Source organism: Sphaeramia orbicularis, chromosome 16 (genome assembly GCF_902148855.1).
Source record: "Sphaeramia orbicularis chromosome 16, fSphaOr1.1, whole genome shotgun sequence".
NCBI classification, from domain to species: Eukaryota; Metazoa; Chordata; class Actinopteri; order Kurtiformes; family Apogonidae; genus Sphaeramia; species Sphaeramia orbicularis.
The window spans coordinates 60,446,208-60,460,978 of NC_043972.1; the positions used below are offsets into that span (position 1 = coordinate 60,446,208).

A 14,771-nucleotide genomic window follows, 5' to 3' on the forward strand; every position below is an offset into this window, starting at 1 on the left:
CGACCTGAGCATCTGTAGACGATGAGAAACGACTGAACAAAAAGAAGAACACAGAACGTTAGTGTTGAAATACAATGAGAATTTATTCAAATGGTGCAAAAAATTAATAATTATATAATAACAACCTAACATAAAATCTGATGTTCTTTCTATTCAGATTGCACTGTCACACAGCCTTCAGGCTCTGGGAAAAAAAAAAAAAAATTAAAACAGTGAAAAAAACCAACTTAAAAACAGATTCAAACACCAGGACAGCGGAAAAAGGTCCAAAGAACTAAATAATGCACACGTTTGGTAAAAACGACCGCAGTTTGCATGCATTAACTGTTCCAGTCCCATGGAACTGAAGACGTCCATGTTCAGGTCTGTGATGACCGACACGTCTGGACGTCTGGACATCTGGACGTCCTGTTTCTGCTCCCACACAGAGGACAGGGTAGTACTAATTATATATATATATATATATATATATATATATATATATATATATATATATATATATATATATATATATATATTACTGCTGTGGAAACAAATTGGAGCCATTTGTCGTGTGAAAAAAGGCGCTGGTGTCACGTCCGAGCACAGATCAGTTACTGTAGAAAAAAACTGAAAAAATAAAAACTCATGGAAACCACGAATGAAGACAGACTGATGGACGAGTGTCCACATGAGAAAGAACATCCTACAATGTTTCAACTAAACATTCCAAACGGAAACCTATGGAAAAACGTCCCTATAAATATATATATTCTCAGATGGTTTCGATAGGTCAGCGTCGGCAGAATTCGTTTGCAAAGACAATGTCAGAACGTCACTTCGCTTCCAAAACTCGTCCCTAAATTCAGGCTTTAATTAACAAGCTTCATCATCATCATCATCATCATCATCATCCACAACAGATTCATTACAATATACATTCTTCCCCTTTTTTATTTGTTAAAAACACTGTAAAACTTTGGGCTTATAAAAATAACTCACAACATATGTATACAACCTCTAATTCTTTTTATTTTAAATACAAAAGCCTTTGTAGCCGGTAAAGTCTGGTGTCTGACATGTTTCTGAGGCATCCATTTTATTGCAGAAACAACAAAAAAAAAACCTAAAACAAAACAAAAAACTGTTTTTTTGGGCTGTTTTTATTACATGAGAGGGAGAGAAAGCGTCTGCTGGAGACGTTTTCAAAGCAGGCGTCACCTTCCACCTGTAGAGGACCACATGACGTCCACGTCCACACACAGAAAACACCTTCAAACACTCAAGGGTCGGGGGGGGGGGCTGCAGTAGTTCTTACAATGTAGTGTTCCAGTAAAATACACAGCAAAAATAAACAAATAAAAACACTCCGTTTCCTTCAGCAATGTGGAAAATGTTATATTAGTGTTTGTACATGGGGGGGGGGGGTAGACAAGGATGAAATTCAAAGCACTAGCGCCCTCTTATGGGCAAGGCAGTGAGTTGCATACTACATTGTGCTTTTTCTAAAATAGACTGATGCCATGGGGGGGGTGGGGGGTGGGGTCCTATTGGTTTGGGTCTTTTTTTGTTCGACTATTTTAATGTTTTATCTCGTCATAAAGTTCCAGTAAAAGTTGAAAAAACAAAGCCGGACATAAAAACCTCCACAGCCTGGAAGTGACAAAGGCACAGTTGGATCCAGTCCAAAACTCCTCGACTCCACCCAAACACTCTGATGTCACAGATTCAACTGTGGCTTTACTGTGACACCACGCCCACTCTGTGATAGGTTCAATGTCCTCTGGATAACACAGCACTCGTTAGGTCAGAGGTCACGCCTGAACATTTACGGTTTCTGTGAGTCTGAGGGCGGGGCCAGTATTTATTTAGAAAAGGTAATGACAGGAACATAAAACCCACTGACGGTGTTTTTTTGACGTCCTTAAAGGAAGACACCGTCCACCGTTTCCAACACACGTCTGTTAAAGACGCTTCATTTGGTTCGTTATCGGGGCAGTAGTCGGAGGAACAGCAGATTCAAACAACGCAGCAAAGACCAACGCTGAAAAAGGCAACTGGGATGGCCACACCTGACCCCCCCCCCCCCCCATCCCCTGAACAGAGGAGGCAGTGTGCACACATGAACAGAACAGCCAGGCCACCACACACAGTTTGTTTCTACAGACGTCAGGAAAGTGCTTGGATTTGTGCAAAATGAGACTCGACGACTGTGGGCGACCGCAGAGGAAAAACACCTTCAGTCCAACTCCACTTTTGACTATGAGCGACCGAACTGTCCTGTTGAAGACACTGCACACCAGCGGACCTTCAAGAGTGACCAGGAACATCTGCAGAACCCTCAGAGGTTTGTCCACGTTCAAACAGAAACGTCCAAAATCCACCGACTGCTCTGACCAAGGACAGAAGGAAGGAGAGAAGATCTGAAAGAGCGAAAGACAAAGACAAACAGAAGAAGAACTGGGAGGAGGAGGAGGAGGAGAAGAAGAAGAACTGAGAGGAAGAGGAGGACAAGAAGAAGGAGGAGGAGGAGGAGAAGAAGGAGGAAGAGAAGAAGAAGAACTGAGAGGAGGAAGAGGAAGAGGAGGACAAGAAGAAGGAGGAGGAGAAGAACTGGGAGGAGGAGAAGAAGAAGAAGAAGAAGCAGAGGAAGTGCATGTGTCCTTTTGCGTCACACAAACTAAAGTTCAGATAAACTGGTGACGTCCAGAAAACTTCAGTGAATCTGTCACTTTTTTACCAACTGGAATAAAACCAGTAGAATTATGTGATATTTATGGAAATAATGTCCCAACTAAACCATTTACCAACAACCATAATAATAATAATAATAATAATACTAATAATACTAATAATAATAATAGTCCTGACAGAAGAAAGCCCTCCCTCAGTGTCTCCTCAGTCCTGGTTCTGATCCCAGTTTCAGGTTCTCACAGCTGTTTCAGATCCAACAGCTGACGGCTTCAGTTCAAAGCTTTTCCAGACTTTCACAGATGTTTTTGCTCCTAAATGTCCTGAGAAGAACGTCAGTTTATTTCTGCTCATTATTGACTTTCATTCATGGAACTAATGAAAATTAAATTTGCTGTTTTTTTCTTTAGATTTTATTCTGTTTTAAGTAACTTTTACATCCATTAATTCACATAGTTCAGCTCCAAATCCAATGTGGGTCAGTTTATACGATCCTCAGAATGAGAATACAGAGGGGGCCTTCTCATCACATCCACAGCGCCACCTGCTGTGGTGGCAGAAGAAGCACATCTGAAGCACCGTTTGAAGAAAGGCTACGCTTCAGACTCCGTCTGTATTTAGTGTTTTATAGATCTGGTGAGAAATGAGCATCAAAACATACTGTCCATCTGCCTGGAGGACGAGTGTCTCCAAAGTCTGTCTATTCTTGTACTGATGGGACGTGTGTGTGTGTGTGTGTGTGTGTGTGTGTGTGTTGGCTGTTGGACTATAGCAGGTCTGTCAAACTCATTTGAGTTCAGTTCCACATTCAGCCTACTATGAAATAAAGTGGGCCGCACCAGTCAAATAATATAAATAATAGGATAAGAACTGATAAATAATGTCAACTCCAAAGTTTTCTCTGTTTTTGAGTGAAAAAAGTCAAATTCCGTAATGAAAATGTTTACATCTACGAACCGTACTTGAACGTAACATGAAATATGAACAACCTGAAAATTCTTAAGAAAAATAAGTGCAATTTTAACAATATAACGCCTCAGGTTAGCATTTACCCATGTGCATTACAACTTACAGATCACAGTGGATCTACAAATACACACAACATTTAGTAACAGGCAGAATATTTGTAAAATTCCACATACTTCTCTTACGACATTTCAGGTTCATACTTTTTGTGAAAGGATAGTCTGTAAATGTAAACATTTTTGTATAATTTTACCTTTTTGGCACTGAAACAAAAAGAAAAAAATGGGCTTTTTATCATTATTTATAGGTTATTATGATAGTATTTGACTGGTCTGACCCATTTTAGATTGAACATCCTTGACTGTTAATATCTTCAGTGTAGTTTTTGCATTTCACAAATTCATTCCAGGGGCCGTTTTTGGCCCCCGGGCCGCATGTTTGACACCTGTGGACTAAAACAAAAAAACAGAAGCTCAACTTCAGCTGTTTGTGAGATACTGACCAGAGGAACACTGGACGGACAGTGGACCGACCTGATGGACAGTGGACAGACCTGGTAGACCACAGGTGTCAAACATGTGGCCCGGGGGCCAAATCTGGCCCGAAGGATGAATTTCTGAAATGCAAAAATTACACTGAAGAAATTAACAGTCAATCCTTGACATAAAAAGCCCTACTTTAGTCTCAGGTGGGTCAGATCAGTAAAATACTATCATAAAAACCTGCAAATAATGAGAATTCCAAATTTTCCCTGTTTCAGTGTAAAAAAAAAAAAAAAAAAAAAAAAAGTGAAATTACATGAAAATGTGTAAATTTACAAACTAGCCTCTCACAAAATACGAAAAAGTAGAAATGTCCTAAGAGAAGTAAGTGCAATTTTACTAATATTCTGCCAGTTACTAAAATATTTGGTGTATTTGCAGATCCATTGTGATCTGTAAGTTTTAATGCACTTTTAAAAATGATAAGCAGAGGCAGAATAGAGTTAAAATTGCACTAATTTTTCTTAATAAATTTCAGTTTTTTCATGGTTGCTCATGTTATTCACATTTTTAAAAGGACACTTTATAGATGTAATTGTTTCCATAATGTGATTTTACTTTTTTCACTATAAAACACATTGAAATGTTTGGAGTTGGCATTATTTATACATTACTACGTTATTATTTTACTGGTTCGGCCCACTGCAGATCATATTGGGAAGATATGGCCCCTGAACTACAATGAGTTTGACAGCCCTGTGGTGGACAGAGCTGACGGACAGTGGACAGAGCTGACGGACAGTGGACAGAGCTGACGGACAGTTGTAGAAGCCAATAATGTAATAACAGCTGATAACGTAATAACGGCCGATATTGTAATAAATTTGCTTTTTTAAAAAAATGTAATAGGCCAATAACATAATAAAAGTCCCGAATCGATAATGTAATAGCTTTTGATTAATAACGTCATAACTTATTCCATTATTGGCTCAGTTATTACATTTGTGAAGAATTTTTTTTTTTACCAGGACAATAATGTAATAACCAGCCAATAAGTTATAACATTATTGGCCAAAAGTTATTACATTATCGGTTCAGGACTTTTATTACATTGTTGGCCAGATATTACATTATTGGCTTATTACATTTTAAAAATGGCAAATTTATTACCTTATCGGCCATTATTACATTATTGGCTTCTACAACAGTGGACAGACCTGATGGACAGACCAGATGGACAGACCTGATGGACAGATCTGACAGATGTGTTGTAGGACAGTGTGTTGGTGCTCTAGTGTTTGTTCGTTAATGCCGTCACAGATCTGCTCTTAGACCTTGAACCAGTCCAACCTCCAGTTTACACATGTCTGAAGTGGACCGACAGTAGAACTGGGTCATCTTAGTGAGGCCGTGCAGAGCAGAGACGCTGTTTGATGCATGGACATGGTTAGTGTTTGTGCAGCGGTAACACCATAGCCCCCCCCCCCCCCCCCCCCCCCCCCCCCCCCCCCCATGCTCACAAAGCTAATGTGTGTGCATGGTACTTTCAGTTTGCATTATGCAAATCAGAACTGACAAAAAGAAAAAGAAAAATATTTGAAAAGGAATAATTCTGCTGTTTCCCAAAGTACATGTGACACAAGTGTCTAGTAACAGTAGTGGAACGTATGTGTGACACTGGAACCACACACACACCGAACAGAGAGAGAGAGAGAGACTTCAGAACACTCCAGCGTCCTTTAGACAAACCATCGAAACATTAGCACGCGCACACACACACACACACACACACACACACACACACACACACACACACACACACACACACACACACACACACACTCGTCCTTCTGTTTGTGCTCTCGTCGCTGCAGTTATATGGTTGGAGTTTTAGTTCAACACCTGCAGTTTACATTCTGTCCACCAGGGGGACACAGGAGTCTGATAAAGGACAGACTGCAACACACACACACACACACACTCATACCTAACGCCTGCATCAGAGCCCCAGCAGAATGCCCCCCCCCCCTTCCCCAGTGCAGTTCGTTCATGTGTGATCCATGAGCAGCAGATTGACTCCGCCTCCTTCACTCTGGACTCGTTTTGGTGGAAGAAACAAAAAAGTAACAGATAAAAAAAACAGAGGAAAAGGCATTTGACCAGGAAAAAAATGGAGCAGTTGAAGTGGATGAAGAATAAAAACAGCAATAAATTATCAAGTGTTTTGATTAATTTTAAGGGGATTAAATAAAAACTTCATCAATGAAATAAAAACAGCCATGTTTCATTTTTTCACTGGTAATTAACAAAACTTCCCGTTTGTTGTTTTCAGGAAAATCACCATAAGATGAACAAAAGTTTAAGGAAAAGGGTAAAAAGACTTTAGTTAATGATGGAAATGGTTCAGATGGATGTAATTTTTTTAGCTCATTATCGACAGTCGGACGTTAAAAGGATGGATATAAAACCAAAGGGTGATCTGTAAAACTGCCTCCACTAATATATGTGAACGAATGTCAAAACACTAAAGTAACAGGAGTAAAAGGAGTTCAATTAAATCTAAATTAGAGCTAAAATGGTTTTAAATTAGTGACAGATGATAAATCCATGTGTACCTGAGTCAGTTCACTGAGTTTGTCTTTAAATCTAATGGACATATTCACGCTGCAGATCCTTCTTCAAAGTAAAATGAGGGGGATTCTATTTTTTTTTTTTTTTTTTTTTAACATCACAAGGATTTTCAATCTTCACAAAAATAACTTTGTATACAAACAGTTCAAACAGAATCAGGAGTTGAGTTTGTTTTGATTTCAGCAATCAAAGAGAAAAGTCAATCAAATCTATCAGGAACAAATTCGGTTATTAGAATCACATGCATATTTACTACCAAAATGTATTTTATTCCTCCCATCCTTCAGGCTTGTTTGAAATTATATGGTTCATAAGCGTCTCTGAGTACCTAGAAAAGCACTAAATAAAACCACTGTATTATTATTGTTGTTATTATTATTATTATCATTATTATTATTATAGTTCAATGAATGTAAGTCGATGAAACATGGCTGTTTTCATCGAATCCCCATGGTTTTACTTAAAATACCTTAAAATCAATCCCTCTTTCTTCATTTCACATCTGTTTTCATTGACCTTGGGAGTCGGAGCTGAGGGTTTCAGGCCTGAGTCATTCTGGTACAAAAAAGGTGCAAACTGATCACAATACCGTTAGCAAGTGTTAGCAAATTTAGAGACGCAGCCCAAGCTCCACGGTGGCCTGTCCTTACATTCAGCCAATTCCACCAGACGGACGTGAGACAGAAGAGCTCAACTGTCTTCAGATTGGATGTTTTAAGGTGGTATGCCTTTTAAGGTGGTACACCTTAAAACTTTACATTACAGTTGAAATCTGACGGGCACTTGGACACTCTGACCGACAACACTCCACTACGGCTCCAAATTTAAATTCAAATGCATTTTCATCCAGTCACTGTTTCGTCAGTTAATACGTCTTGCTTCCACATGACAGAGTCTCCCGCTGCGAGTCCGTCTACTCCGACAGGAAGTGACACAGCTGAAAAGTAGAAGAGCTGGTTCTCCCATCTGTGGTTCCAGAGGTCGACCATCACCGTTATTGGAACTGAAAAAGGCCACTGGGCAAATTCCAAACCATGTCCTGGTCCGTTCAGAACCTGTGAATGGCTGGCTCTGTCTCCCTCTTCTTCAGCTCTTCCCGGTAGCAGTAGGAGCAGAAGTTTCCCGTCTCTGGATGTCCGTAGTAGGGACAGTCGAGTGTCCTGCAGCGGGTGGACTGCAGGTTGGCCAAACCACCGGCGCTGCCCAGTGAGTAGTGTCTGACTGGAGGAGGCCCGCTCCGACAGTCTATGTTGGAGCGCATGTCCCGGAAACCGTTGGTGTAGCTCGCAATGGGTTGGGCCCCTGGGTAGTCTGGAGGGTCGAACTCCAGAGGGTACGAAGGGGCCAGGCGGGAGGGGCTCAGGGCGGGGGGGCCCAGGGCGGGGGGGCCTTGGGAATTGTACTGGGGGTGGGGTGGAATCTGCGTCGTGGGGCAGTGTCGCGGCAGAGTAGCGTACGAGGGGAGGCCAGGGTAGGAGGTCGCCGGGGAGCCACCGGCCAGCTGGCGCCGAGTATCCATGTAGCCGTGCATATGAAGGTGCTGAGTGAGGGGGGGCGCGGCGGGGGGATGCTCAATGAAGGAAGGCCGGGGAATGGGCACCACACCAGAGTACATGGATGGGCTTAACGGAGTGGGCTTGAGGTGGTTGAAGGAAGGAGGGGAGTTTTCTGACAGCTCCTCTTTGGGCTCGTACGGCCGGTAGCTCAGCTCTGTACCTACCATGTCTTTCTTGGGGGGCTGGATGCCGTTCGTGATGCCCTTCCTCTCTGCATCTCGCCGCTGTTGCTCTTGTTCAGCCCTAAAGCGCTCCTCGGCGTCGACGAGGTAGCGCTGGATCATCTCCTCCTGGAACGGCTGCCGGTTGCTCGTAGTGAGCAGACTGGCGAAGATGAACTTCCTCTCTCCTTGCATGGCTGCACGCAGGATGCCCAGACTCACCTTCACGTCGGCGCTGTACTTGTAGGGGTCGCCCTCGGTGCTGCTGCCGCCGCTGCTCGTGCTGCTCCCCGTCCCGTTCAGACGCTCACTGCCTGAGGAGGGGGAGCCTTTCCCAGAATCCTCTGAGGCGTGGGCAGAGGGTGAACTGTCCTTGCTGCCTTTCCTCCCCCTAAACGAGCCCTTCTTTTTCTCCCCGGCCTCCTGCTTGGCGCCTCCAGCCCCAGCATTCTTCCCTGTCATCAGTCCACCCACGTTCTTCTTCAGCTTGCTGCCCAGACTCTTGCCGAAGCTGCCAAGTTTGTTAGCCACAGAGTCGGCCCTCTTCTTGTCTTTGTCCTTGTCCTTCTTGGGTTTGTCCTTTCCTGCTGTGCCGACCCCTGTTGAAGAAGACCCGTTGCTCGAGGAGCTACATGAGGAAGAGGAGCTGTTCTTGGCCAAGGCCCCCCCTCCATTGACGGTGGACGCTGTGGTGGTTTCCCCGTTGCCGTTGGAACTGCTGCTCACCGACTCCTTGTCGGACTCTCCTGAGTCCGGTGGCGTTCGGGCATCTTCTCCTGCCGATGCTGTTGGAGACTCAGGCTGGGCCAGAGGCGCCTGCTGCAAAAAAACAAACACAAGCCATAAAAAAACAGAGAATGAGACCGAGACCGACTGAGACCTGGACTGGTCTATGTATGAAGTTTTATTGGTCTAATATAGTGTTCAAGAGCAGATGAAATAAATCTGTTTTAAAGTTACTTTACACACAGTTGGAGGCTGTGTTTGATCTTTTCCAGGCTTTTCCGTACTCTAAGCTGTAACATCCATAACATTTTGGGTCGCTGAGTAAAACTGATGTAGAATCAATGCAGAGAATCAAAACTAATAGTGACCTCCAGCGGACGTGTTTAGAAAGTTGTGTTTTAAAGCTTCTTTCAGTATTTTTTAAACATATGCTAATAATGACGTTAGAAATGGTCATGTTGTGTTATGTTATTATCTATTTATTTGTACTGAAGATCTCAACATTTGACCTTGTGCCCATAAGTCTTTGACAAACCAAGGGAAACTGCTGCAATATTCAAAAACTGACAAAACACACACTTTAACACTTGTTGCATGATACATGATCAACTAGATTTTTTTTTTTAAATGTTAAATCAGTGTGTTGTCTGAACATTGCAGTAACTTCTGTTCAAACCCAGACCTCAGATATTTAATAAACCACATAATGAACAGTAGACCATAGAAACGTCCAGAAGTCCAAACACAGGCACCGTCTCATTGGTATCAGTGATTATCGAAGTCCTCTTCCAGAAGCACTTACATTCAGTCCTTGATGTTGATGACACAGCACATGACGTACTGGCATCATTGCCATTATTACTTCCAGGTTATAGATGTTTTACATTGAATAAGTGAAGTTTTAAGGAACTGTTCCTATTTTAAGACAAAGCCAGTGATTTATTTTCAGTGGGGGTGGCAGTAGTTCTGGAAGTCCAATCAATGGGTTGTACAGGGTGGAGGGTTCAATACTCACCACTGCTTTTAAAGATCTGTTAAAACTACAAACTGACAGGCTGTTTTTGGGTTTGGATCAACACTGGAGCCTAAACCTTACTCCCTATTTTGAGATATCTCACCAAGTTTACTGACATTACTGCAAAGTCAAATCATTGTAATTGCTTCAAATATTATTTATATTTAAATCAAAAATAATTTTTTGCAGTGAAAAGTATCCATCAAGACGTATTTAGCCTGTTCAAGAAAACAGGCGTTGAAATCCAACCCTATAAGCAATGAAGCTGAGATGTAGTTTGGAAAGTTTTGGGATAAAAATGGGTGAACACAGAGTTAATTTGACCAGATAAGGAGGAAAACAAAAGCACAAGATCCAGAGGATGTGAACAGTGACTCAGAGTCTGTCTTTTACAGATAAACCCACTGACTAACTTTGAAGATTCCACTTCATACAAAACACACAAGAGAAGCTTTAACACATTTTCTGTGGAAAATGGCGTGATCTGCATGAGTAAGAGGCATCTGTAAGGGTACATCCTGTCTGTTAGCATTCATGACCATAACACAGCAGCAGAACAACGTCCATAAATGCGTTCTTACAGTGAGACTTCTATTACCATGAAGCCCTGAAGCACGACCATGAAACTGAAAGTGCCTGGTTTTACCCTGTGGTTCACAACAGGACCTTTGTCACAGTGTTTGTAAGTGTGACTTTGTGACCTCAACAGCTCAGTTCAGTGTGTTTGTACCTACCATTCCAACAGCAGTAACAGGTCTGACCAAAAAGAAAGGAATCCTGTCTGCCACTAACACAGGACATGAATCCTAAACCACCCTGCAAACATTAGACTACAGAGCAGCTGTCATATTTAGGAGGCTACAAATCACCTTGGCATCAAGTTAGAGGGGCAAATTACATTAAAAAATTCAATTACACTCATAAAATGTTCTTACGGAGCCTTGACCAGAATTGATGCCTCGTTAAAAATGATTTTCTTGTCTATTTGGTGCTGATTTATCTTCTCGTCTGTCAGTACAAAAGCAGTTTAGGCAAAAACAGAATTCTGATCAATCCTGCTCCGTCATACCATACTTTTATGGCTCTGGGAAACGGGAGGGATCTACAGAGGGTCATATTTACCTCATAAGACAGGAGGGATCTACAGAGGGTCAAATTTACCTCATAAGACAGGAGGGATCTACAGAGGGTCATATTTACCTCATAAGACAGGATGGATCTACAGAGGGTCATATTTACCTCATGAGACAGGAGGGATCTACAGAGGGTCAAATTTACCTCATAAGACAGGAGGGATCTACAGAGGGTCATATTTACCTCATAAGACAGGATGGATCTACAGAGGGTCATATTTACCTCATGAGACAGGAGGGATCTACAGAGGGTCAAATTTACCTCATAAGACAGGATGGATCTACAGAGGGTCATATTTACCTCATAAGACAGGATGGATCTACAGAGGGTCAAATTTACCTCATAAGACAGGAGGGATCTACAGAGGGTCATATTTACCTCATAAGACAGGAGGGATCTACAGAGGGTCATATTTACCTCATAAGACAGGAGGGATCTACAGAGGGTCATATTTACCTCACAGGGCAGCGGCAGCCAGGTGAGCGTCATGTAGCTGTGTAACATCTGGAGCTTGGCCTCCAAAGACAGAGCCACACTGGGAAGGACACAGAAAAATTAGTAAAAAAAAAAAAAAAAAAAAGGGGGATGTTTACACCATAGACGCCCAAATTCATTCCTATGAAGGTCTATAAATGACACTAAATGAACCGTGCGGCCACCAAAGCGTGCATGCACCAGAGGCCTTCGACTGTGGGTTTGTGTGCGGTCTTTTGCTTATCTCCACCTGTGACACATGGATGACCTGTGTCTGTTCAGGTGTTTGGATGGTAAACCTGACCTCTGCAGGTACTTTTCTCTATCTTCTATGAAGGGTGACGCCCACTCCTCTGCTCTTACATATATGTGCTTCAGCCTTTTAATCTCAATCACCTCAAACTCCTCCTAATATGTCAAGACTAAAGTCCGGGCGTTTCCAAACACTGTTACTGTGGCCACTGGTGTCACATCATCTGGTCCATTTCATCTGAGCAGACACTGCCGAGGCCCTCAGAACTACATCAGATGTTCTTCCTATGCTCCGTTCACAGAAGCTATCTTCTCATCTTCTCGTCAGTGACAGTGAATGTGGCTGATCTGAAATCAGGAGTCAGTCTACATACACACTAATGTTCAAAAGGGAGTCTGTATGTGTGTGTGTGCGTACAAGCTGTTTTAGTTTATATCACAGTACAGTATAATCATGTTCATAATAAAACTGAAAACACTATCATTTAATCTGTCTGTACTTAGGAAAAGAAATGATGTAGATCTGTTAAACTGTCGGTCTGTCCTCATCAGATGTGCACTAGGGCATTAACTGAAAAGTCAGTTTGTTGACACGTCGATGTCTGTGGCACAAGTCGACGTTACTTTGGAGGAGTCGACTAGTCGTGTGTTATTCTCTCTCTCCCTTCCATCACCCGACAGCGTGCAAGCCGTCAATCAGCGCATGTCGATACTCTCATCTTTCTACATGAAAACATGGAGTGCAGTGAGCGGTAGTGATGCACGGATCAGCGGACCCGGCTCAGGTTGGTTTGGGTCCAAAAATTGTCAATTTATTTGCGGGGCGGGTCAAAAAAATTCCACAAAGTGGCTTAAAAAAAAAAACCAAACCCCGACCTGCATATCACTAGCGCAAGGCCAAGACTGAAGGAAGAAGACGACTCACAGTAGGACCTAAACTGACTGTGATCTACAAAAACTCTGGTCTCAGTCATGTTCTGAACCATGGAAGCACCACCACTACTGAAGAATAATTTAAACAGCCAGTGTGTTTGGATTATTCTGTTCATTTATTTCATGAAGACAATGCGCTCTTTTCTCTAACATGCTGTGCGTCTTTTCTGCCGCTGTCTGAACCTTTTCCCACTTTATGTTGTTCACTTACATTTAAAAGAAAATTCAAGGTGTTGGTCTTTGTTTTGTTTGGTTAAATGTCCGAGAAAGACTGTTGATGCTTGTCTTTCCAGTTTTTTATTCTGTTCTTTACTGTACATTTACATGTTACAGTGAATGTTTGTACGAGTTGCTCATTGTTGATCAGTTGTGTGTCTGTGTTGTTCCTCCGCTGTCAATGTGATGACATCATCATACAACAAGTTGACTCGACTTCGACTTTATTGACAAATAAGTCGATCTGAAAAATGAGCGCTGAACTTCTACTGTCATATGAACCTCGCTGTAAACTTGGTTAAAAAGGCTGAATGTTGAACATCCCAGTGTTTCTACTGTGTGTATCTGCACCACGGGTTCTCAACAGGACCCTGTCCATGTGGACCCTGGTTCTGCTGTGGGAGTGGACCGTACCTTGCCAGCATCACATTGTCCATGTCGTCCTTTCCCCACTCCCAGTCCTTCCCCGGATCCACGGCGAAGTGCAGAGGTAGCATTTTGTGTTCCGAGTCCGTGAGAGGGATGACCACTGCAGGTTCAAGAACAAACAAGAGTCCATCAAACGGCCAAGACTGCCTTAAGAACTACATTCAAACTCCTAGGTTCTGATCAATGGATCCAGTTGGCCCAGGTCTGGTCCAGTCTGGGTTTCCAGTCGACTAACAAGATTTTACCAGTCCAGTCTTACATCTAACGGTACACCGCTGCCCACAAAAGTCACTCAGTCTAACATTAGGTTGGCTCGTCTTCACCTGTGAGTATGACACACATTCACCACAGCGTCATTTCAATACTTCTGTCATTTATTTACATCCACAGTTCAATGAACTTTACACCAACATTTTGGATCGATGATGGGAGACATGAACCACTGCACAAAGTGTCCTCCAGGGGGTCAGGTCTGGACTCTGGGGGTTCGGGTCTGGACTCTGGGGTTCGGGTCTGGACTCTGGGGGTTCGGGTCATGTTTGAATATGTCCATGACATCAGAGATAAAAACCTACTGATGGAATAATCTGTTCATTCAGTTTATTCAGGTTCAGGTGAACTCATGGCAAGGCATGATGGGTAATACTGATCCACAGACTGGTTCTGTAGACCAGAGGCATGATGGGTAATACTGACCCAGAGACTGGACCTGTTTAGGTATCTTATTATGAAGTTAATAATATGATCAGTACAGAAACATGCATTAGTTTTAGATTCAGACTGTAAATATTCCGTACTCTGTTCATACTGGGTTCAGTGCTCAGGCCATGTGTTCAGCGCTCTGAACTGTTCACCTGTGTTTTCTGTTCAACTCAGGTCCAGTCAGTGTAAATATTTGTGTTCTTGCATTTCTCAGGACTTTGGCGCCACAAGGAGCTCATCTCTAAACCCGGGTGGCTGAATGTAAAATGAGCTTCCTGTTCCGTCCACAATCCTGGATCCTACTCGAACTCTGCTTTTAACAATTTTTCTGTTTTCATTTTCAAAGTGTAAATTACACTGCAAACAAACGACCTGCTGACGTCCACGTTTGTTTTGGAATAAGAACTCAACGGTGACAGGCAGT

General features: G+C 42.6%; 1 protein-coding gene across 1 annotated transcript in view; it reads right to left on the reverse strand.

Annotated features, from left to right (window-relative positions):
- Positions 1-7,074: 7,074 nt before the first annotated feature.
- The window catches only part of otud7b (OTU deubiquitinase 7B), a 63,667-nt gene continuing 55,970 nt past the window's right edge, over positions 7,075-14,771 (reverse strand). The window contains exons 10-12 of the mRNA XM_030158669.1: positions 13,631-13,745; positions 11,798-11,876; positions 7,075-9,285 (exon numbers count right to left, since the gene is read on the reverse strand). Of these exons, the coding sequence (XP_030014529.1) occupies positions 7,798-9,285; positions 11,798-11,876; positions 13,631-13,745 (1,682 nt within the window). The 3' untranslated portion in view covers positions 7,075-7,797. The remainder of the gene's footprint in view (positions 9,286-11,797; positions 11,877-13,630; positions 13,746-14,771) is intronic.